The sequence below is a fragment of the Danio aesculapii genome, chromosome 10 (genome assembly GCF_903798145.1).
Source record: "Danio aesculapii chromosome 10, fDanAes4.1, whole genome shotgun sequence".
Taxonomy (NCBI): domain Eukaryota; kingdom Metazoa; phylum Chordata; class Actinopteri; order Cypriniformes; family Danionidae; genus Danio; species Danio aesculapii.
In genome coordinates, this window is record NC_079444.1 from 17948665 (window position 1) to 17974072 (window position 25408).

Here is a 25408-nt window from a genome sequence, read left to right on the forward strand (position 1 = left end):
AATAATTAATGATTTCTTGTGCGGCCCAGTACCAGTTGATCCACAGACTGGTACCGGTCCGCGGCCCGGTGGTTGAGGACCATGCTTGTTTTATTTACATGTACACTGACAATCTCTTTCTCACACTTGCGCTCCCTCTCTGTCTGCCAGGGACTGCTGATTCAAAGCAGGGGCTATAAGATCTAACGTGTCGTAATTGACAACAATGCTGTCAAATATTGCAAAAATTGTTTTAAATTGTCTAAAACATAAAAAATATCTGTGGAATAAGTGGGATAATCAACAGCTTTCCATAGATTAAAGAATTTTAAATGCACTTTGCACTGTGCAGTACTAGTGACTGCATTGTGCATTTAAAATCCTTTAATGAATGGAGATCCATTGATTACACCTTATATCCAATGATAACCCTATAAAGATTTCAGATGCAAAATATAAATATGATGCCATATGACATTTTCTTCTAAAAGGAGCATTTTTCTCAAGCTCTTGTGTATAAGTTCAGTAATTTCACAGTATATAGTATGAAGAGTTCAGACAAAGAGTTCAATAAATATATTCAAATTTTTGCCTGTCCTACTTTTTACAGAATTGGCTTACTGTATGATTGGAATGTGTTTTATTCATCCCTCCACGTAAGGCAATAGATCACTTCATGAAATAAAACCTTCCCACTCCTTGTCAAGATCAGCATACACAGCGCCAATACCTCTGATTGGTTTTCTGCTGACATCCGTCTCGGAAGATGAGAGATCTCATTTTCATATTCAATATGACTCTGACTTAAAATACATCTCATGTTCTAGAGGAGTCTCAAAAAAGCATCCAGCTGCCATGACATCTGCAGTACACATATATTATTGAATAACATAACACCCAGCATTTAGAGTGTTTTTGACATACAACACAGCTCTTTAAATCTGTTGTTTCAGTTTTGGCACTCTCTTCTGAATCTGAGTAGAATTGCATAAAAGTCTCTGGGGAGTCATTTGGATTAATTTAGTAGGAACCATTTTTAAAGCTTAGTAATTATCACCTATTCGCTAATCAACTTTAAGATGTGATTAATGTCCGGCAATATCTTTAAAACCATATTTTATACTGTTCCGCGGAAATTGATTAGTCAATTTAAAGCTGAATCATTACATCAAACGTAATTACTCTGCAGCTATTACCTCCGCTATTTAAAGTGTGTTTCATACTATGTTATCCATGCCAGAAAAGATGATGCAAAATGGACAATTCCATTACAATCTTTTGCATCCCATAGATTTTTAAGTGCAACTGGAGTTTTCTTGGCCAGGAAAAAGAATACAGCAAAATGCAGAACAAAGACAAGAAAATTGATCGAAGTCCTAATGTATAACCGTGCGGTTGAAGATCTGCACTGGGTGTACGATGAACTCATTGTCTACTGTTAAAAAAAAGAAAAGAGGCCATCCAATCATACACAGAAAACCACAGAGTCATCAATTTCACTGAACTAATCCTACTAGTGCTGTTAAGGAAATTTCAGAGGAAAGCTAGAGGAAAAATATCAATCACTACACCTTCCAATAGCACAGCCCAATAGTTTCTTTAATGGGCATAATGGTGACAAGACCAATTTCAAGAAATGAACCGCAAAATTACATTTAATCGTCTTCTGTTGCTGATAACATGCTGCGACTCAGTATAGATTTCCTAGTAAATATATGGGAAAGAAACCTTCAAACCAACCATTACTACTCTAAAGCTCTTTGCAGGGGGGAAAACAACCAGGGCAATTCTCTGTGTTTCCAACTGACTTGTTGACTATTACTGATTCTTATGCTTCACTGGTAGTCCATTACACATATTATTACCCTCTTTACAAGGACATATGTTTGAGAAGTGGCATTATGTTCAGGCCCACGTTTCCTAAGGTGTTCCTAACTATCCATGAGTTTCAAGGAACAGAAATGAATCAGAGATGATTAACCCTCACGATGATTATCGAGAATGACACTCAACTGTCCACTCAACTATAGGTACAACAACACAAATGTAGTCTTAAAATACCCATCTTTGTGCACAAATGAAAAAGCAGGAGATTTACTGGCTTGCTTGTTTTGATATGCTACAGTAATAGACATTGTTAGCTCAAGGGGTCATGGTTTGGCCCCTGTTATCTCCAAACAAGGCCATCCTAACAAGGACAGCGATTATAGAAAAAAGAAAACCTGAGGTGAGTTACCAGGCTGAATCAAATTAGATAAAAAAGGAATAAATATGGCAAGGAATAGATATTTATAATTGTTCCTGCAAGCTATATTATAATATTGATTATGTGTACCTATTAAATAATATGTAAAGGAATAGAGTCTTAGGTTGTTGCATAAATATTATTTGGATATTAAGAATTACCAATATCAGGCAATGATTTGATTTACCCATTTGTCATACTAGCAGTGATGTAAAATACTTATGTTTCCCCAAATGATCAGATTGTTAGTATACAGTATGTATATAACAATGCATGTACAGTGGGGGAAACAAGTATTTAACACGTCACCATTTTTCATCTCCATGTTTTGGGGGTTAAATTAGGCTTTACAGTTTTCGTGTTCAGTCCATTACTTCCACTGTATCTGTTCAGCTGAGGGAACAGAACCAACCAAATGACGTCAGACACAGCAATATTCCAAGATGGCAGTGCCTTTGCACTAAAAGCTATAGTAAAACATGGCATTTTCTGCAAAATCGTTACATTAATCGACTTTGTTTAATATATTTTCCTTACAGTGTAAACCAATTTACAAATTAATGTAAACTTGACTGACTCCTTTACTTCTACGTTAAGCTGCCAGCACCAAAATAGACTTTTATAAGTATTAAATACATATTAGTGGTTCAGTACACTATCCTTGTGTCATTCCATTCTTATTACACATATTTTTTCAGATTTTTATATATTTTTCAGATTATAGTTTGTATTGTTTGGGTTTTAACCAAAATCTGGTTCAATTCTATGTCAACAGGTCCTTTAGAATCTTTTTTTATAAAAAAAAAAAAAACATGGCATGTCAAATGCTTTTCCCCCACTGTATACAAGTTTCACTCCACAATGAAAATGCTGTGCAACTTGTGGTTTATTTATGAACTAATTTCGAGAGGATCACGTGCTTATGATTGAGCATGGCTAGTCCCACATCAGCTCCACATATTGCGCCAATCAGATGAATACTGACTCACTATAAATAACCAGAGTTTTCCACTTCAGTCATCTTCGTCTTGAAAGAATCTCCCCTTCCACGGCTACTCCTCCCCTTCTTCTGATAGGGTGGCATGGCAGTCTAGTAGTTAGCACTGTTGCCTCACAGCAAGAACACCACTGGTTTGACCCCTCACCAAGCCAGTTGGTGTTTCTGTGTGGAGTTTGCTTGTTCTACTTGTGCTCGCATGGGTTTTCCCCGGGTTTCCTCCCACATACAGTACATCATAAGTAAATTGACTACTCCAAGACAAACTCTAAGCCAGCCATATAGCTATTCCTACACGTTCACAAGTAGGGGAGTTCTCGAGACCGACCTGAGCTCAAACTCACCTCTCAAACAAGAGGGAGCCCAGGGCTCGAAGATATTCTGAGTTCAGGGCTCTCTCCCAGGACAGCATGCCAAACATGCTTTATTATAAATTGTCAGCTAAGTGTGAACTCTTGAAGTGTATATATATATATATATATATATATATATATATATATATATATATATATATATATATATATATATATATATACTCTTTAAAAATACTGGGCTGTTTTAACCCAATGAGTATAATATAGACAAACCCAAGCAGTAGGTTGCATTTTCAAATTAAATGTTGATCATGTAGTTAGGTTTGTCTAAATTTTACCCAAACCTGTTAAAACAACCAACCATTTTGTGTATGTGTCTGTGAGCATGTCTGTTCATTTTTTTTTTTTTTTTTTTTTACAAATAAAATAAAAATTTACTGGCCATTTACTCACAATTAAGTGGTTCCTAACCTTTATGAGTTTCCTTTTTCTGTTGAACACAAATGAAGATATTTTGATATAAGAATGTATTAGAAAATATAAGAAACCTGTAGCTCCTAAATGCCATATAGGTAAAACAAATACTGTGTTGATCAATGGTTACAGGTTTCCTTTACCCTTTTTTCTAAATAACGTTTACATTTATATTTGCTAGACTTATGCTAAATTCAGACTGCATGATTTGAGCCATGATTTGGACTCGCCGAAAAATTGAGAAATCACAGGCAAATCAGTGCTCGATCACGCGAGTAACAATCACACAGTGTGTGAACTATCAAAGACGTGATCTGAAAGAATCGCAGGTGAGTCGCCGATGCCTGTGAGATATTTGGCATGCTAAATATCTGTAGGTGTCGGCGATTCAAATCATGCCGTGTGAAATGTTTTCTGATTAAAAAAATAACATCGGCGATCACCTACAGCTAACAAGAGAGCAGCATCCACTAGTATGGGTATCTGCAGGCCAGCGGTAGGTTGGGGAGAATTTAAAAGGGTTTCTTTTCGAACTGTTAGACCCAAGAAATTAAGGTGTATTCTAGTGTACAATTGGCAGCAGCACCTGTGTCTGTTTGATGTGTCATCTGAGCAATACCAATACTGGGTCGAAACAGAAGAATGTTTGAGAGAAATTGCTAATTCCCTTAAAAGGCCAGGTGAGCAAAATACGAACATTTTCTACCCCACTAAAGGCTTCTTTCTCATTACGTAATTAATAACAAAAGTTATAATATGTGACCTTGCATTGGTTCCATGTCACTTCTCGCATGTGTTTGGCTATGAAACGTAGTTTGTGGACAGTGACCTAGTTGTCGACGATTCTTCCTATTATAATGTCATACAGTGTGAAACCACCTGTCGCCGATCCATCCTACAGAGTAAACACAGCAGCGACAGAACGCTAGCCCAGATAGCCATGCAATGTGAAAACATCTGTGACACGACTACTTTAAAAATCGTGCAGTCTGCATTAATATATAGCCTGTGTTTAATGTTTTAAAAGCATCTTTGTCTCCATTTCACATTCTGCAGCAATTTGATATCAAGAATAGTTTTATATTCGACATTAGATATTCAACCCAACAAACTGTGAGCTACTCAGGAATGATAGCAGTAAGTCTCTAATGTGGGATCCTTATCTACTAATGCAGTGCCAGTCAAAAGCATTTAAATGTAAGCGTTTACAATACTCTTTAACCACAACTCAGACTTTGACCAAGAGAATAACTAACAAGGCACTTACAAATGCACCAGCACAGTCAGTATTCGACTGCAAATGTCATTCGGCGTAGAATGAATCAGAGATCTATGGCAGAACGTGGTGGCGCGTGTGCCACCTGTGAGTAATACTGCGGCTAAAAATCGATCCGGACACCACTTTTTTACTCAAAGAGCTAAAATACTTTCAGGGGCCCATGCATGGATCCACAGCTCATCCAAGGTTAGTTCATTTAAAAGCCACTCATTTTGAAACATTGTACAACTATGGCAGAGCCTTTTCTAATGGTTAGGAAGAAGTTGGCACACGCTGTACAGCAGAGTCAGCTGTCGTATTCCTTGGCACGGTGACAAATCTGATATTTCATATAAATGCTACGCTGAAGCTAAGGCTATTACCCAAAGTGCCAAAGTAATGGCAAAACATGGATAAAATGTGAACTTTTGTAGCAAAATGGAATCAATTGGTTTTTAACTCATAGGTTTGACTTTTTATATCAGTCTCACTAGAGCAAAACTTCTAAAATATCCATAACCCATATCCCACTGCTTGCATCTAGCTCAGCTGTCAAGTCCCCACTAATTTTAACGTCATGTCAGTAGTGTGATAGACTGGGTAAATGTTTAATGAAAGAACTGCACTTACTGGGCCATATTAAAATTCCCTATCTCTCCAAAATAAACTCTGAGTGGAAAATTGAGAGCAAATGTAAGATTAAATTGGTCAAATTATGCAGTTTTTACATGATGTAAGGTAAGTTTCAGGATTTTCCTAGAAGGTTTTTTGTAGTTTAAGCTCAAACCACTTCAACCATTTTTTTCCCCAGTGCAAATGCCTCTTTTTGTGTGGAAACAGACAAAACTTTCCTTCTTATACAGAGTACAAACAAGTCAAACATATGTAACCCCTCCAGATCCACAACTATCACTCCAAGCAGGGCTCAAGTGTTTGCACAATGTCGATTATATCTGTGCATGTAAACAGCTGGGGAATAATTTGCATATGTTTCAGTATGTTAGATCTGTGAAACAGCATCTAGATGATGATAACACACTACAAGCACAACTCAAACAGACCTCACTACCTTGGAAGGAAATTAGTTAAAGCAGCACTATGTACGTATTCAAACTTAAAGGGATAGCAATTTAAAACTCTGTCATCATTTATTCACTAGTCACTTTTTTTAAACCTGTTTGAACTTCTTTCTTCTGTTGAACACAAAAGTATTATAGAAGTCAATGGTTACAGGTTTTCTTCAAAATTTCTTAATTTGTGTTTAACAGAAGAAACTCATAAAAATCTGGAACTACTTAAGTGTGAATAAATAGAGTGAATTTTCATTTTAGGGTTGAACTATCTCTTTTAATAACATCTCTAAAAAGTAGGGATGTTCCGATCGATTATCGGCCTATAATCACATTTACTGACTCGATTGGTACTCGCCAAACTCATAAACTGCAGGTGTTTGTTTATGAGTTTACAAGCAGAGGAAGACACACGTGCACTCTTGTATATTATCCATAGCCAACAGCAGCCACAACAACTAAGGAGGTAAATGATGTGTGGAGGCGTGAGCGATTGATGCGCATCACAACAGCTAAAATATATACAGATGCGGTGCGTCTTGTTTATACAGTCTATTGGTGCGACTCGCTTGAGTGACAGTCTCTTTGTTGCAAGTGCAACCATTGTATTTCCAGTGTTTTGAGCTGCTGTGACACAAGCGGAGCAATCACCCCTATCTAGTGTCTCATCCAACTATATGACCTCTCCCGGAAGCTCTGCAAGTCTCTTAGTCTTGTATATATTTTACCAGCTCCGTGATCCCCAAAAATGAGTTAAAATACCTGGAAATCATGGCGCCGAGAGTGAATGAGCAAGAAAACAGACTATTTTCTAAGCATTACATTTGCTGGATTAAATGAATAGACCAGTAAAGATGCGAGTGTAAATCCACCTCTCTGTCATAGAGCTATCGAGCTGCTGTGAGACTCTCCCGATCTGCTGTCAATAGTTGGAGACGAGCAAAATATTTGAATGGTCCTGCATGTATTTAAGCCTGTTTACATATACCAGCTGAAAGTTCTGTGTTTTAACAATATTGCCTGTTCACTAATAGCTGGCTAGAATTAGATAAATAAAACTTTAAAATATATATTTTTTAACATGAATATTTGATAATATAGCTTCTTGTAGTATGAGTATTGCAATAAACAGTAGGCCTATTTTCTTTTAGTAAAGAAGTAACGGATTTCTAGACGAATTACCATGTTTGTAAACATTCAGATTGCGAGCACAGCGAGGTTGCAGAAAAAAACCAGGGGAATGACATCCGATGCGGTACAGAGTTTGGTATTGTCTTAGAAATAAGTTATATTGATTACATATTATATATATCATTTATATAATGCTTTCAGCACAATATAACGGCTTGTCATCCAGTGATAAGCACAGTTATTCTGCAAAATTAATGTTAAAGTGAGCGGCGTTCATCTGACAGGTCCATTTGTGATAGTACCCACCCAATGGATATTGAATCAGATGAAATGGCCAAGCATCCAGCCCGAAATATACAACTATCTCATTGAAGCTCCAAGTGATTATGCTAGAGAGAAGTTAAAGGCCTACAACTCTTTGGATGCCAACAATTTTGTTCAGTGTGGTCATGTGCAAGAAATAATGTTCCATGATTACCAGATTTAAAACTTTGTAGTGCTAAAAACCGAGGATCTGCCTAGCCAAAGACAAGGAAAGAAGACGAGACTATACGGCCTGGGTAATTAATGATCAACAAGCAAAACAACTGCAATTTTGACAGCAAACTGCACCTGTACGACAGGGTATGTGAACTTACACTTTCACATTTCATTCTTAGCATTTAGTGTCCGCTGTTTAATTAACCATATGTAGCTGTTTTTGCTGAAATCTTTGCTGCAATCAAAAACGAGTAATGGGTATGATTCAGCACAGCCTGGCTGAACTTACCTGATATAGCATTTTTAATTAGGTCCTCACTCCATTCAGCTCCCTTTTAGCCAATGACGTTTGCGGTTGGCGTTAAAGAAGCAGTGTGGTGTACGGTAAAAGTTACGTTTTCTATTTTCGAATTTGGCATCCTACCGCACAACACGACATGTTTGCTATTGCAACCTGTCACTTTTGCAACCGGGAACCCGTGTTACATCATGTGACGTAGGTTGGTAATTCGTCAATAGGTGTGCATTTTAACTTCTTATGCATCAAATATGTTCTCCAACTTTTCTTGATTGAGACATGTTGAATTCTTCTTTAATGATTTGCAATGTTTCCAAATTGCATAGTTTGTCAATTTTATTAGCAGTTTTTATATCTGTGTTATATTATTTTCTGTAAAGCTGCTTCTGATCATGACATGGTCAGACCTAAATGGTTAAAAGAGATGTGTTTAAGAGATTATATGCAGCATCCTTAATTTATTCTCTTAGGTAAGGCGAGATCTCCACTTACGTACCATAGGGAAAACGTGCTTTATGCATTAAGTATTAGATTCGGTACTCTGTATCGGCTACAAAAATCCTGATCGGATACTAAAAAGTGTAAATTGCTGATGAATCTACTGCTATGGCTTTCAGACCTTCTTCCTGTTGCCTGAAATCATACAGCCTTGCCCATCCCTGCCAGCAGAAGCATGGACATACAGTTTCCTATGAGTGCAAAAAGTATGATCTGCTTTAAGGCACACATCACATGTTGTTTTCATAGCCTAGGTCTAGTTAGCCAAAAGTTAACTGTGATATGAAATGATCTGAGAGTCCTGAGCTTATTTATAATGGGCTTACACTTGATGGCACAATCTGAAAGAGGCAATTGGCTGCCAACTGGTGATATTTGTTGAATATAGGTTTTTTACCTGGTCGTAAGCTGTCAGCTTATGCAGCTTTAGTCAAATTAGACAAAAAATGCATGTTAGTTGCACTGCCCATAAACATTTTAACAGGTATTTGCAATTATCAACCACAAGGGGAGCCCTATCAGAAACTTACATAGTGTTGGTTTAATTAGGTAATATGACACATTACTGGAAGAAATTTTGGGAGTGCTTGGAACTTTGCAGCTATCTGTCATGTTCGTAGAGCAATATGATGCACTAAAGAAAGCTGAAAGTAAAAGCACAGGTCCTTTAATGAGTCCAACATGGGTACAGGAAATGCAAATGTGCATATTATTATTAAAATAAAAATAATGATTATTCAACCCGAAAACCATATCATTATACCCACCACTCAGATGGGGTAATTATGATGAAAAATAAGTCATGTTTGATTTAATTCCTTCTCAAATACTTGGCTTCTCTATAGGATCCGCCCCTTGGGCAAGGTAATTGTGCCAATTATAATAAAAATACAGCTACACAAATACTAGTAATGAGACTCCTAAACCATTTCATAACACTGATTCTTGAGAACTGGGGTGAGACGGGCTGTGAAACTGAAGAAATAAAAATTTATGTTTGAAGGAATAATGTTCAATCTGTTCAGCATTTTTGGAGGTATCTACCCATGAAATGTGTTTTTCCTTGTCTCAGTATGGGTCAATATTATCAGATACGAACATATTTATTAGATCTAAATTCATTAAATTAATGAATTGAGAGACCAGGATGGTTGCAAATTGATTTTCAGCTCCATCTATAAAACTGTCAAAACAGTAAGATGTAAACTCAGAATATCACACAATGGTATTATGCAGCTGCCTTTTCTTATCTAAAGTAAAATACCCACATTTATCAACTAGTTCAACTTGGATCAGGTGAAATATTGTACGATTGACTTCAAGATGAAGACCAATGGTCTCAAACTCAATTCCTGGAGGGCCGCAGCTCTGCATAGTTTAGCTCCAACCACTTCAAACTAACGCCTGCTTAATAGTCTCTAGTAGTCTTAAACACCTTGATTAGTTGCATCAGCTGTGTTTGATTGGGATTGGAGCTAAAATGTGCAGAGCTGCGGCCCTCCAGGATTTTAGTTTAGGCCTATGATGAAGACTTTACATAAATTTAATAAATGGTATTGACAAAAATTAGCTAAACTGTTTATCCTTAATATATTATATTTTAATCTTTATGAGGGGTTTAGTTCTGGTTCCATAAACAATTTTGGGGGTGGTACATATGTTGCAAATCTTCACAATGCAAAAACAAACAGAAAACATGCTGCAAATTCTCACAACACACGCAACTATCATGACCAGAACGGAACTGTTTCAAAGGGATGAACTGAAAAAGTGACAGACCTGGCTAGCATTCGCTTATTAGACAGTAAAGTTGTAGGTGACCTCAAAGATGAGCTTTTTTTTTATTATTGTTTCATGATTACACAATTCCTTTCTGTTTTTCATATCATTAAGCTAAATAAACTGACAATTAACTGAAATGTTATCACACAGCATAGCTAAATTATCTTAATATCCTCAACTAGCACTTCTTGTGTGTATTGCCTCTTCTGAATGCCTTCTCAATCGTAAGGCACTTTGGACAAAAAGCATCTGCTAAATGTCAACTAAATATAATTTTAACATTATTAAAAATCTTCTTTAACCGTTAATATTAGGTCAAAATAAATGAATGAAGATGAATATTTTAATAATGGTTTATGCCCTTTTAGTAGGCGAATGATGGAACGGACAACGATACAATCAAATTTCTAATACAATTTTAGATTTAAGTTTAGTTTATATACATAAACTAGTTTCAAGAGGATCGCTCACTTATGATTGACCACAGCTGGTCCCACATTAGACAACCCATGATTCACCACCATCAGACGATTCCTAGCTCACTACAATTAACAAGAGTTTCTTACCTGAGTATCTTCGTCTTGAAGAATCCCCCCTCCCACCCCTACTCCTCCCTCCTTTTTCTAGATTGGGCAACATGGCGTCCCAGTGATTAGCACTGTTGCCTCACAGCAAGAATGACACTGATTAAAAGTCCTTTCTGGACAACTCGACATTTCAGTGCAGAGTTGGGATGTTCTCCCTGTGCTCGCATGGGTTTCCCCCAGGTTCCTCGGTTTCCTCTCACGATCCAAAAACACACAATATAAGTAAATTGACTATACTAAATTGGCACTAAAAAAAATTGCAACTGTGTATAAAATATGTACTTTGTATAAATGATCATATCGCATTTTAGAGTTTTGATTACGACAAGCATTTGATACGTTTTTTCTTTCAAAGCGAACACAGTGTTGTGCATGAAAATAAATGTTTACTTCAGAATTATGAATAGTTATATTCTGATGTCATCATTTTACTGTGAATTAACAAACAGGACATATTAAAAGTCTGTTCAAGTCCACCATAATGACTATACAAAATTAGCATTTTAAGCAACAGTAGACCTACACATAGGCCTTTTATTGTTATTTTTGTTTTCCCATATGTTTGAGAATGAACAATAATAATAGGCTAATCATATTAACCTTTATATTACATTTACAGAATCGTGAGAAAGAATTGTCATCTTGATTTTAAGCAAAAAAAATTGTGATTCACATTTTTGCCAGAATCGTGCAGCCCTAAGTGACCTAAGTGATAATGACCAAAAACACATTGAATGACAGTAAAAAGTAGCAATTTTACCAATAAATACATCGATAATATCCACTGATTATTATATATTCAATCAAATGAACTTAAATGATTAAAAACAGCAACAAATATTTATCTGGGCCCGAACTACCAAATTTAAAACAATTTTAGTATCAGTGTTGCTTAAGTTGCACACTAGTATGATCAAGTATAAATATCAATATTACCATATTGCGCACAGGCTGCTCATGCTCTGCTTGTGCTTGCGATGTGAAACAGGCATCACACTACAAGTGTACCGCGCTAAAGCCAAACCAAACCTTGCTCTAGGACACCTCTTCCAAACAGGCCAGGGCCGACCAACTGCGCCTGAGCCCAATTAAGAGCACTCAGTCCTGTCAAACGAACCGGGAAACATACCTGGGCACAGTTTGGATAGCATAGTGTGAGTGCACTCCTAATGTGCATGTGGGTGAGCATTTGCAGTGCATTTTCTATGTGTTGTTGCATTAAGAGGATTTTCAACCCCACCGGTCAACCCAATGAGACGTTAAACCGAGGTCCTGACTCTCTAAATCTGATGGCGCTTTTTGTAAAGAGTAGGGGGATAACCCTGGTGTCTTGGCCAAATTCCTTCCATCGGCCCTTAACCATCATGGGCTCCCAATCATCCCCATCCACCGAATTGGCTGTATCACTGTCTCTCCACTCCACCTATAGCTGGTGAGTGGTAAGTGCACTGGCGCCGTTGTCCTGTGGCTGCTGTCGCATCATTCAAGTGAATGCTACACACTAGTGGTGGTGTGGAGAGACCCCCCCTCTCATGATGAAGCGCTTTAGGTGTATGGACATACACAATTTATGTGCTATATAAATACACACATTACATTACATTACATCAGAGTTGGGGAAAATATTGTTCATCTTTAGTAATAAGTGACAACAGAATAGAAAAAACTGTCAGGGACATGACATTCTTCAATAATTTAAAACATTTTCAGACCCCAAAAGAACATCTTTGGAGAGACTCTTTTAATTTGGATGGAGCACACTGTGGTTCTCCCATGACAAAATCACGACTTGCTCTTTCAGGTGTTCCAAGATCATAAAAAGTTTTAGGATAATGAAATTTTAGGGTGGTTAAATAAGAGATCACTCAGCAGCATGGACTCCATCCAGTTTTTAACAAGAGATAGTAACGGCTCTCCACTTATCCCAGAGATAGGAAGCTGGATTTTATCCATACGAGACCACAGCTCAAGCATATAATTTAGCCGGTCAAACCAAAGCAGCACTATTGAAATTGTGCTCCTGCACACTTAAGGCACATTATTCAACATACATTAATTGTGAGATTGAAGAGTGCTGTAACTATGCCTTGGTCACGATGTGGAGCGCACAACAATGGAGTAATTTATGCTAAAAGCATTATTTATGGCACAATTGTGATTGTAAAACCAGCTTAATCCACCACGCTGAATAAAGTGTGCTACAGAACACTCAGCAAGGCAGATATACATTTAATGTAAGTAACAAGCCGCATGATGATGCTAAGGATTAAGAATCCAAAAAGTCCGGTAGCGAATGCTTATAAATAAATTAAACATGCTCCAATAATATGAGAGAAAACTCATAAATGTAAAGACATGCAAGCTGAGGGCAGTCATCTTTTCTTATGCAATATTAATACCAGGCACTCTGCATACTGTATACCGTCCAGCTGTATACATTGCCATGCCATTGGTTTTTCCATTGGTTGATGCCAAGGGAAGGTTTAGTCAGACATGAAAATGCACTTGTCATTTCCAACCTGTTTGTGGTTCTTTCTTTTGTTAAGCACAAAAGATGATATTTTAAAGAATGCTTTTACTGTTTGTCCACAGAGTTAACTTTTATAATGGCATCAATAGTACACTTAAGAAAGATTTGGAGCATCGTAAGGGTGACTAAGTAATTGTAGTCCCATTTTAAGTGAGATTTTCTTCAGAAAAAAAAGTGTATATAAGTAAAAATACAGTATGTATGCCTTTTTTCGAGGTTTGTAATCTTTGAAAGAGAGTGTATAATGAATGTCAAGCACAAATGTATTACTTTCATCCCTCAAGGCTATTTTATCTTAGAAAAGAGAGCCTCTTCTTGGATTTAAATGCTTTGAATGCAAGGCCCAATATATTAGTACAATATATGGAGAAATGATGAAGTGCTTTACTGTACTTTTAATATAAACCTTCCCTATAGGCTCTCAAAGTGTGTATAAGTGTAGATTTAGTGATTAATGTAATGGGCACAAAATATGGATCTGATGCATGTAGATGTGCTTTTTCAAGAATACTGCCAATTTCTAAGTGCAATCCATCATCCCGATCCTGTAATGGACCATATCTACTCTTCATTCAGCAGGAATAAATATGAAATCATCTTAGCCTGATTAGAACACTGAATGAGATATATACATGCAGCATACAGAGTTGGAAAGAAGCAAGTACAACAGACATGTTTAAAACATGAAGTACCACGTGAGTACTTCAAACCAATTCACTAGTTGCTATATAAAACAGAAATAAGGATCTTAAAAGAACTTGCCGATATCTCAGAAATATCTACAGTGCACAATGAAACCATGCTCACATAAGTTCAGTCAAGGGTCAGACATTTATAAAACGTAGGTTTAACTAAATGCCTGAACTGTGTGCTCAAGTTATTCTTCATAAATGTCAACTTAGGGCAAATGTCACAATGCGCTTTATGTTATAATTGTATACTCTTGGGTTATGTTGTCACAAAGGTCAATGTTTTTTTGTTCTGCAATAATGGTGAAAATGTTCAATGGGTTGTTGTAGCCCAGCCGTTAAAGTATGAGTTTATATACAGCCTGACTTTTTGAAAAATAACCTCACCTTGAGAAATACTCTATTCAATTGAGTATAAAAAGTGTAACTAGCCCCCATCTCCCCCGCAGGCTACAACTGTTAAACTGTTTTGTCAGATAATCTATATCAAAATGACATGGATACAACGTATATGAAATTAATAATACAGTTTTAATGGTCATATGAGATAGAAATAGCTCAATAAGATCACAGCATTTTTCTTGTGTACATTTTTAAGGGCATGAAAAATGGGACAAACACAAATCACACTCTATGCTACAATGAACTAAACATATTTGGGACAATTCCTATTGTATTTGGAAGAGAAATAAAGTATGCTTATAATATTCAGTTTTCTGGCTTCATCTCATTTCATAGTATCTTAACTGCACCTTAGCTATAATAAAGTAGTGGTTTGTGAATCTTTCTTTTGAGTTTGTACTTTTCTATAATAAGACTCACTTGAAAAAAAAAAACTTTAAGATGTTATTCACAAATAGATGAGTCAGATCTGTTCTAGTTTACACCTGATGTTTTAATTGCTCTTTATTTTTTTCATCCACTTTCATTTCTTTGACAGGAGGATGTATGGTAACTCTTTATTTTGATGGTCCCTATCGCACATTTTTAGTTGTTGCAACTACATGCCAATTACTTCTCATTTGTGTATTTGTAGACTGTCTGCTTAATGTCTGCTGATACTGCTCCTTCAACACATTTAACTGACTATAAGAAACTCAAGTACATGTCAACTAACACTCACCATAACCCTAACCCCAACCTAACAATCTACTTATAATCAATTGAGAATTAGTTGTCATATAAATGCAACGTAACCTAAATTCAACAAAATGCATTAAAGGGACCATCAAAATAAAGTGATACTGGATGTATGAGTATGTTTATGGCTAAGATTCTTCAGATAATATACTTTAAATGACAATACAGGGAGCAGGAGTTTTAGTTTCAACTTGAATAGCAACACAACTACACACTGTCTTAGAATCAGAACTGTTAAGATAACATTGTGCTATTTACATTTTTTTTTTTTTTCTTTTCAAATCAAACGTACGCTTTCAAATAATAAAGTTGAACTCCCATCTGGCTGGACACAACAACATACACTGTAATACTAAAGAATCAGGTGAGCTGGCTGATAGTAGCAGTCTAAATGAATTTGACTATTCTGTATGAGGTTTTACACTATGAAAATCATCTGACCAAAATATATTTCTGACTGCCTCTGGAAATGGCTGAAAGTTTCCAAGCTCAAAACGTTGCAGCCTCCATTCACACATGTATTTGGCATCATCCACTTCCAATTGATTCAACAAACATGCCTGTGAATCAAGTCTAAACAGGGGTAAACTGAATCAGTGATTGGACAAATCATGGTGATCTGGATTAACAGGAAAAAAGTCCAAAGCATTTAGGGTGAACCAAGTACCCTACTAATGGAATACTAAGTTTAATAGCACACTGTTAAATAGTAAATTGTACACTGCAGTTTTAGGTGATGGAGTTATTTTTTTAATTCCAATTTTGTGTCTTTTCCCATTAGATGTCATATAATGGTAGCACTGATTAATGCTAATAATATTTAGGTTCTGATTATTGTTTTACTTTTTTGTTTTTAATGTCTGAATTATGGGTGCAAGATATTAATATATCTCCTAAATAGTTATGTGTCCTAAATACAAACCAGTTTTATGCAATATTTTAGAACTTTTTTTCATTTTACACTACTTATAGCGAATATACTAGAAACAAGGGTGTTTTGCATTTTTCATATATAACGATTTTAGATATAAAGCTTTTTTTGTAACCTTGTGTCATGCTGCACATAAGTGGACCAACTCTTGTTTTAAATTTGCCAAATATCTATCAAATCTATCAAAATGTCGATTATACATATAGAGATGACATTATCCGAATCCTCATGAAAAGTAATGGATAAACTTTATCCCAGGATGCCAAGTATACTCACCCATATCAGCCGCGCGCTTTTGATTCCACTCGCGTTTTATCCCTGCGGACAATGCACAGATATTCAGTCTCTTAGGATCCACTCCAACAAACACTTTTTACCTTTAGTCCGAGCAGTATTACAGCCCAACTAAAATCATTATCGATTCGACTCCATGTCGCAAAACACTTTAAAACGCGTTGCCTCCTCTGCTTAATCCAACATCACAGCAAACCGGTTTAAATCCAACAGCAATTACCATGATGGGCATCCGTCGTTCAAAGAAATGGAATACGAATGGATTCTCGCTACGCAGCAAGCAACTGTCTGAAGATGCAGGCAAAAGTTGTTCTGGGTCGCATTTTTGAAGCAGTGATGCTTAAATCATGCGGAGCTTATCGACTCGAGGTTCCAGAGGTAAGCAAAGCCAAAAAAAAAAAAACACCACTGAGTCTTGGAGGCTTTGCGTGAGAGCAACTGTGCTCGCCGCCGCAGTCGAGTCTTAGCAGCTCCGTCCCTGAGAAATATCACAGCCCGCGATGATTGCGCGCTCCCGCCCTCAGGTCCTCCACAGTCATAATAAAGGTGACCCGAGGCAAACCTGCTGCGGTAAACATTAGCAGAATGCCAGTATACAACCAACCCGCTGCCCAGCCGAGACTCATGATGAATGTAAATGCCACTCTGCTAATCACTGTACAATAGCGAGAGAGATCGAGTGGGTGTAGGATAGCATAAAGGTATGGACTCCAACCAATTGCAATATGACAGTTTATAATATGATTTATGCTCAGTTAAAAAAATAAAATGCTGTTGCTGAATCAAGGTGAAATGTTACAACATTTAAAAATAAGCTTTTTGTGTTTAATTGTTTTTCCTAAAAGATGTTTTGGAGATTTATATTCTTAATACTTAGTACTGTATGATACACAGAACCTCTACAGTTGCCTGTATTTAAAACCCAACTGATTTAATGAAGTAATCTTCAACTTGAGCCTTAAAGAGATAGTTTACCCAAAAACGAAAAAAAAATCACTGGCCCTCAGGGAATCAAAAGGTTGGGTTGGGCAATATCGATAGGGCCAAAAATTGATCATTATAAAAAAATGTTCATATAAGTTTAAATGAATGGTAGTTTTTTATGATAAATGCCAAATCAAATTTCTTTCAATATTAAAGGCAGATCTTTTTTTAATTGTCAAATATTTCACAAACCTGAGAAACAATATGCATATTTAACAATTTAACTGGGATTGGAAAAAAAACTGCTCATAGTAGTGTCAGAAACACAAATTAACCCCAAAAAATTGGTAAGAAGAATCTTAGATTGGAAGTTAAACAGTTAATTAACATTTAAGAATACATTTTTAGAAAGCTTTTGACAGCCTTAAAAAAAAAAGAAAACAGAAAAGTCCCTGCTTGTTTAACAAGAGGCATTTTCATTTTGAAACTGTATTTTACATAGGGTAATGCTGAAAATGTGCCTCTATGTACATTTCTGGAGATCGCAAATTATGTAGCCAGAGGGATGTATGGATTTCATCTTTAAAACGAACGCTATAGGGCGATATGACACCTTTCTCGCTTACCAGCTGATTGCTTACCTCTGTATAGACGTTTTTTTCCCACTGTTACCAGTTTGTCCACTGGCTTGCTTTGTATGACGGAAGATTTGAGGATTTGAGTTGACCACAATGACAGGGTTCAAGTCCGGTGATGAACAGTTCCAGTAAGCAGGTAAAACAAAAACAAAATAACAGGGTGAGAATGTGGTAAAAATCAGGGGGCTTTTCTTTTTCTGGATTGCTTTTTAAAACACTGCGATTGGGTTTAGGGAAGTGGGTGGTCTGGTCAATCGGTGCTTTTTAAAACACTTTCGGTTGGGTTTAGGGAAGGAAGAGAGTGGGTCAGTCATTCACTCAGTCAGTCAGTTGATAGCGGCTACTGGTGGATTTACACGAGAAGAGCAGGAGCGAATGGCACTCGCGAGAAAAATTGAGATCTTAAAAAAGGGTACACAGCGGCCTCCGGCAGATTCGCGAAAACAAATACTGCAAAAAACGTAGCTCCTGAGATGTATTTGGCTCTTTCCAGAAATGTATTTAGGGGTATTCAGAATGAGCCTGAGTTGTTTAAAACAGGGTCTAGCGTTTTCAAAACTTTATCTCAGTTTTCACGGATCAAAGTAAACGCAAAGTGAACTCCCATTATTACACAGCTGTCTGGAATACTCACTTCTGATTGGTCAGTCGTGACATTCCAAGGTATCTTATCCTGAGATAACAACTGATAAATAACGCAGACTCATTCGGAAACTTTGAATCACTTTGTCCGTCACTGAAAATTCACACCTATATACTTACATTCACATTCATATTCATACTTGTCTGTCATGCCACTGATTTTGACTGTTTGGTGCCGTCTTGTGAATGAATAATACATAAGTTAGTATCATCCAACTGGTTTTGTTTCGGTTAGCTTTGCAATTTTGGCATTTGGCGCTTGTGACTGAATAATGCAAAGGTTCTTATGCTTCACTCAGCCGAGTTTGTTTCTGTCAGCTTTGAGTATAATTACAGAATTCTTAAATTATTATTGCTCAGAATAATGTTTTGTGTGCAATTTTTATGTTTTGTGGCAAGTTTTCATGTAATACGCAGGATAATTGTACATCCAGGCTGGTTATTTCTGCAGAAAGCCCACTTCGCATAGGGCTGCCAATAAGCCTTTATTCTGCGATAACAACCTTCTGGATGTACTTTATCCTTAACTTAAATCATTTTGATAGTGTTAATTGGCAATAACTTGTGTTCATGTAACTAAAAAAGTCTTAAATAATTTTTTAGCCCATCCTAAACTAAACCACAGAATAAATACTAGTAGTGTCACTACAATGGTAACTCTCCAGATATTGGAAGCATCAGTAAATTCCAATATACTTTAAAGACTAGTTTAAGTTAATCTTGTGCAAAAACATACACATTTATTTTCTTTATAATCTAATGCAAACATGCTGAAAACAAGAACGTTAATTTAATAATTTTAAGTTAAGCTTAGTAAAACTTGGAGAAGTCATTTTACGTAATTAATACAGTATGTTAACATGAGAAATATGATAAAAATCATATGTATGTCTCATAATCTTTCCACAAAAGCTTTTAAAAATTATTCAGAGCAATGGTTTTGTCTCATTAAACCTCAATGTATTGTCAAGAGTCAGTGATATTAATTTTGTTTTGCCAGCATAAGTTTTTGTTATGTAAAGTGCCCTTAGTCACCGACTAGGCTGCACACTGAGGGAAACATTTTTAGATTCAGATATTAAAATAAACTGTTTGTTATAAGCAACATTGAGACAAATTCAACTAAATTAGGAAGAATCTCCATTTCAGTCCTCCATGGTGCTGTTAGAAGTCCCTAATTATGGCGTGTTTGGAAAAACAGTCGTATAGAGACAAATTGGGGTATATGAGTTCCAGTGTAATGATTAAAACAGTGGAGGTTTTCACTCAGTTTGCTATTCTTGCTTAATTTCTTTGAAGCACTCATTTCTCCATGTCTTCATAAACACAGAACAGTATGTGACTCAGAAACTCAGAAAACACTGATGCGATATTTGAAAACCAATTGTTCTGATTCATCTTCTGGTTTGAGAAGCAGGTTTGCTCCAAGCTATTCTTGACATCCGACTGGCTCGTCTTCCATATATGATTGAAAGCAGAGCAAAAATAGTCACTAAGGAATACCGTCTGCTTAAGAATGTCAATATTAGAACATAAACAATTTTCTAATCATTATTATTTTATTCAAATTTTTGTGACTGTCTTCCTTATGGGTAAATCAAATGACATGGAGCTGGTTTTGCACATGAAACGGAAACTGATGAGTTTTATTCCTGTTTTTTCACCTGTGAATCTACCCAATTTTATGCTCTGCAAGTCAATTATTTTATCATGGCCTCTCAACAAGGTGTAAATACGTTTTTTATGCTTTAAAAATCAATGTGATTATGTGAAAGTAGAAAGGACAAGAAAGACTATGTGCTGTTTTATTATTTTGAATTCCATCTTGTCTACTTTGGACAAGATTTTCGTAATGGAAAATATCTCAGAACTTTGGCAGTCGTGATATGAGTGGATTAAGGATGCTATGGCTTTATTTGATCTCTTGCCGCATTGAAGACATGCAGATAATTTTAAGCAATGGAATAAATTTTAACAGGGGATTATCCAATTTAAGCAGTGCAAATAGTTAAGTACAAACAGGCAATAGCCGATGGCAATGTGAGGATGGACGAAGGCAAAATCAAGGTTACTGCTAGGAGCACAGCTTAATTTATAATTGTGCTACTGTGAAGAAAAACTAACTTTTTTTATAAACTAAACTACTGACAACCTTAATACATTTAACAAAAATTCTTGACAGCAATGAGAGTGTCTCAGCATATAAAAATATCTAATAATTTAATGTGTAACTTAAAAACACAAAAATGTAAATTCTGGAATTATTAAATCTCTCTTTCAAATAGGACTGGTAGCTACAGTATTTCCTCTAATATTTTTGGAAACATATTTTCCTATAATATTTTATATATATATATATATATATATATATATATATATATATATATATATATATATATATATATATATATATATATAGGGCACCTGTCAGCTAAGAATAGGAAACTGAGGCTACAATTTGCACAGGCTCACCAAATTCGGACAACCATTGCCTGGTCTGATGAGTTTCATTTTCTGCTGCGACATTCCCATGGTGGGGCGAGTCATCTCAGACTGGTTTCTTGAACATGACAATGAGTTCACTGTACTCAAATGGCCTTTACAGTCACCAGATCTCAATCCAATAAAGCACCTTTAGCCATATATGGTGGGATATGGCATCATGGATGTACAGCCAACAAATGACCAGAAACTGCGTGATGCTATTATGTCAATATGAAAGAAATATTTCCAGTACCTTGTTAAATTTATGCCACGAAGGATTAAGGCAGTTCTGAAGGCAAAAGGGGGGTCTAGAGGGGGTTCAAAAGGCTGATACTGGTGTACCTAATAAAGTGGCCTTTGAGTGTGTGTGCGCGTGTATGTGTGTGTATATATATATATATATATATATATATATATATATATATATATATATATATATATATATATATATATATATATATGCTCATGCTACAAACATAAGAGACGTGTATATATATATATATATATATATATATATATATATATATATATATATATATATATATATATATATATATATATATATATATATATATATGTGTATGTGTGTGTGTGTGTATGAGTGAATTATGGATAAAGAAAAGGTAAAGAAACAAAGCAAAACTGAGCCCTGAATAGAAACCAATTGTCACCCATTTGTCTTGAAACAACAGCAAAAGCTTCTGCGATTCTGATGTAAGCCAATTACATGGCTCTCAATATCTCTCCCAGGGCATCATAAATATTTCATGATTATGGAAACGTCATAACAGGCTTTCTGGATTGAGGTTCACACATTAAATTGCATGCTGGGCTTCACAAAAAGTTCTAGCCTGTTGTGATATTCTTTGTTTAGGCGAGTAAGGTGCATTCCCTTGGGCATATCTTTAATAAGCATGTGACATTTTAAACATAATAAAGGAAATCTTCCATAACTGGTGATTTTGGACTGCTCCATTTGAGTGATTCAGAACTTTAACATGCAGGGTCGGCCTGAGTTGTCTTTTTTATTGATTGCCTGTAATAGTCCTCTATCTGGAGGGAATTTGCTGTTTTACCAAGCTCAACAGCTCATAACAACCCAAAGTCAAGCTTTCATGTAGTCAAGTGCTTGTATCGTGCAATTTTGGGGTAATTTTCTTTTTGGGAATCCTGTATTTCTACCTCCTTCTCTCTGACTCTGTGGACTGCATTAGCTTTTGTTGGTGTTTTTGCATGTAAATGCCTCCCAGGATGCAGGTTTTGGGGGTAATGTATTAATCTGATTACTTTACTTGAAGGGGTTGTTCATAAGTCATGAAAGCTTTATAAGCATGACATGACACATGATAAATATGAATGAGATTTTATGCATGCTTCTAACAACTGTCATTATATGTCCTTCACTCACTTATGTCAATTTAAACGCAATGATCACATTGTGTGAGGTGTCTTTGTTGACATAAACAAATATGTCTGTCTTTGTCATGACAACTCGACATCACCAATACAGCATAACTTATTATAATATTATAAATCTGTCATAAACATGACTGTCATCCAGTTCATTTTATGAAATATACAGTACTTGTTGATGAATAATTTTAAATACAGGCTACTTAAAGTTTTACTAACATCTATTTAATAGTAGTATATTTGTGAGTATGCTACTTGCATACAACTGGAACTAAATTGCCACACTTTAGTATAAAAGTATACTTTTAAGTGAACTATAAGGGTAACCGTAGTCCACAATTACGCTTTTCATTTGTACTGCAAGTGAACTTATGAGTATTTTATTAGGTTTTTTCTTACAGTTATACTTTAGCGGTTTTACACCTTTAATGTGAGAGGACAGTAGAGGACTGACAGGAAAGCATGGGGATCAGAGAGAGGGGAATGTGATCGTCAAAAGACCTTGAGCCAGCATTTGAACTCGGGTCACCACAAGAACTGCAGTGCTATATGTCAGCACACTAAACACAAGGCTACTGTGGCGACTACTACAAAGCACACTTTTAGTATGCTCTTAGTTAACTAGAAGTTGCAAGTACTGTATCTACTGCAAGTGCGTCTACTCTTAGCAGTTTTCTAGTGTTACACTGCAAGTGTATTTACCATATTTTTTCCATTTGGGATAGTTTCTTATTCAAGACAAAGTGTGCAATTTTAGTAGCCTATTTAACAAGCTGAAGTTATAACTGGGCATATTTTTTACTCAGAAATAGTACATATATGGTGTGTTGCTTGTATATTTTGAAGACTATCATAATTATAGCACAAGTAAATACACTCTCAGAAAAAAAGGTACACAGTGGTACAAATAATGTTCCTTAAAGAACAGTTTTGTATCCTTGTAAAAGTTGTACCTGATATGGTACAGCAAAATCCTCTTGATCTATGATACTGTTCTATACCTTTTATGGTACAACTGAAATGAAGGTACACAATTGTTCTCATAAAAAAGTAAATATGTATTGGACAACTACTTCTTTATTACAATATCTATGAAAATAAATATTAAAGGCAAAGTGATTGTATGAATAGTTTCCATATTAAAACATGAATCATCATTTAAAAGCATATGTTTGAAGACACTCATGAACAACAATTATTAAGTTCTATAAAACAAAACAACGGGTAAAACAAAACTATTGTAAAGTTAACATTTAAGGCAATTTTTAATAAACATTTGTTAAGCATTTTCTGAGAAATACATTTTCATTATTGATATCTGCATCTTTTGGTGTTTGCTTTCCACTACGCATGTGAGCTTGCAAAAGTCCTGCATATGCAAAGTGTTCATGCGGACATTTTACTATTGTAAAGCTAATCAAACATTGTGCATATCTCGTTATAATAATTTTGCATATTTCTATTTCTATTTTAAAATTAAGTAAACTAAGTGAACTTTTAAGAGATTACAAAGGTATCGCGTGAAAACTGGAGAAAAATGTTTTATATTGTACATGGGAGAATGTATTTCTGAAACATTTTTGTATAAAGTGTTGTGAAATGTTTAGCAAAAAATAGATCTTTTGATTTATGTTGAAGTATTTTTTATTCTTTATTGTAAATGGAAAAGGTGCATTTACACAAAAAAAATGTAAAAAAAAAACATTGTTCAAAAATGTATTTGATGTTTTATATTTACTGAAAATAAATTGACGCATTTTGGATATAGCAAAATGCCTTTAAATAATTCTTTATACTTTATTTTTATTTCTCTTTTTTAAAAGAAAAAACAAGAAAAAAAAAACAAATAATAGATTAAAAAAATAAATAACTAAATAATAATAATAATACTAAATAAAATAAGTAGTACAATAAAACACTGGAAATTAAATGAACAGTTGACTGGTCGCATATTTCCTTACAGGTCACATTAACAAATACATATAAAAATCAGATTACACTGTGTAAAGGCATAAGTACAATCAATTTCTCCCAATATTGTAGGTATTTGTCCATTTGTAGTTTTAAAGAAAAAGTCATCCTCTCCATATTGTGAACATTAGATATGATATCCAACCATTCAGATTTTGTAGGGGGTTCCAGTTGTAGCCACTTTCGAGTCACAGTTTTCTTACTGGTTGCTAGGAGTATTTTTAATAAATACTTGTCTTTTACCGTTAAGTTGGCTGCAATATTTCCCAGATAAATTGTTGTAAAAGAAAAATCCACATCATCACCAAAAATATTTCGTATTACTTGCATTACGTCCTGCCAGTATGACTGAATGGCTGGGCAACTCCAAAATATGTGAAAGTGGTTTGCCATGTCTTCTCCACATTTCCTCCAGCGCTGTCCCCTGTCCTTCTCGTGTAAGGGTTTGTACCTTCTTTGGTACAACATTGTACAATTTTTTTCTGAGAGTGTAACAGTCAGTGTATACAAGTGCAATTATTTTATTGTTTTTACATTTTTTTATAATTATTTTTTCACATTTATTAGACAGGACAGTAGAGAGTATTGACAGGAAAGCATAGGGAGCAGATAGAGGAAGGATTGGCATAGGACCGCGAG

At 35.6% G+C, this 25408-nt stretch overlaps 1 protein-coding gene across 1 annotated transcript in view; it reads right to left on the reverse strand.

Annotated features, from left to right (window-relative positions):
• Positions 1-17067, reverse strand: part of lrrtm4l1 (leucine rich repeat transmembrane neuronal 4 like 1) — a 58205-nt gene extending 41138 nt beyond the window's left edge. The window contains exon 1 of the mRNA XM_056466939.1: positions 16680-17067. Within this exon, the coding sequence (XP_056322914.1) occupies positions 16680-16683 (4 nt within the window). The 5' untranslated portion in view covers positions 16684-17067. The remainder of the gene's footprint in view (positions 1-16679) is intronic.
• Between the last annotated feature and the right edge of the window lie 8341 nt (positions 17068-25408).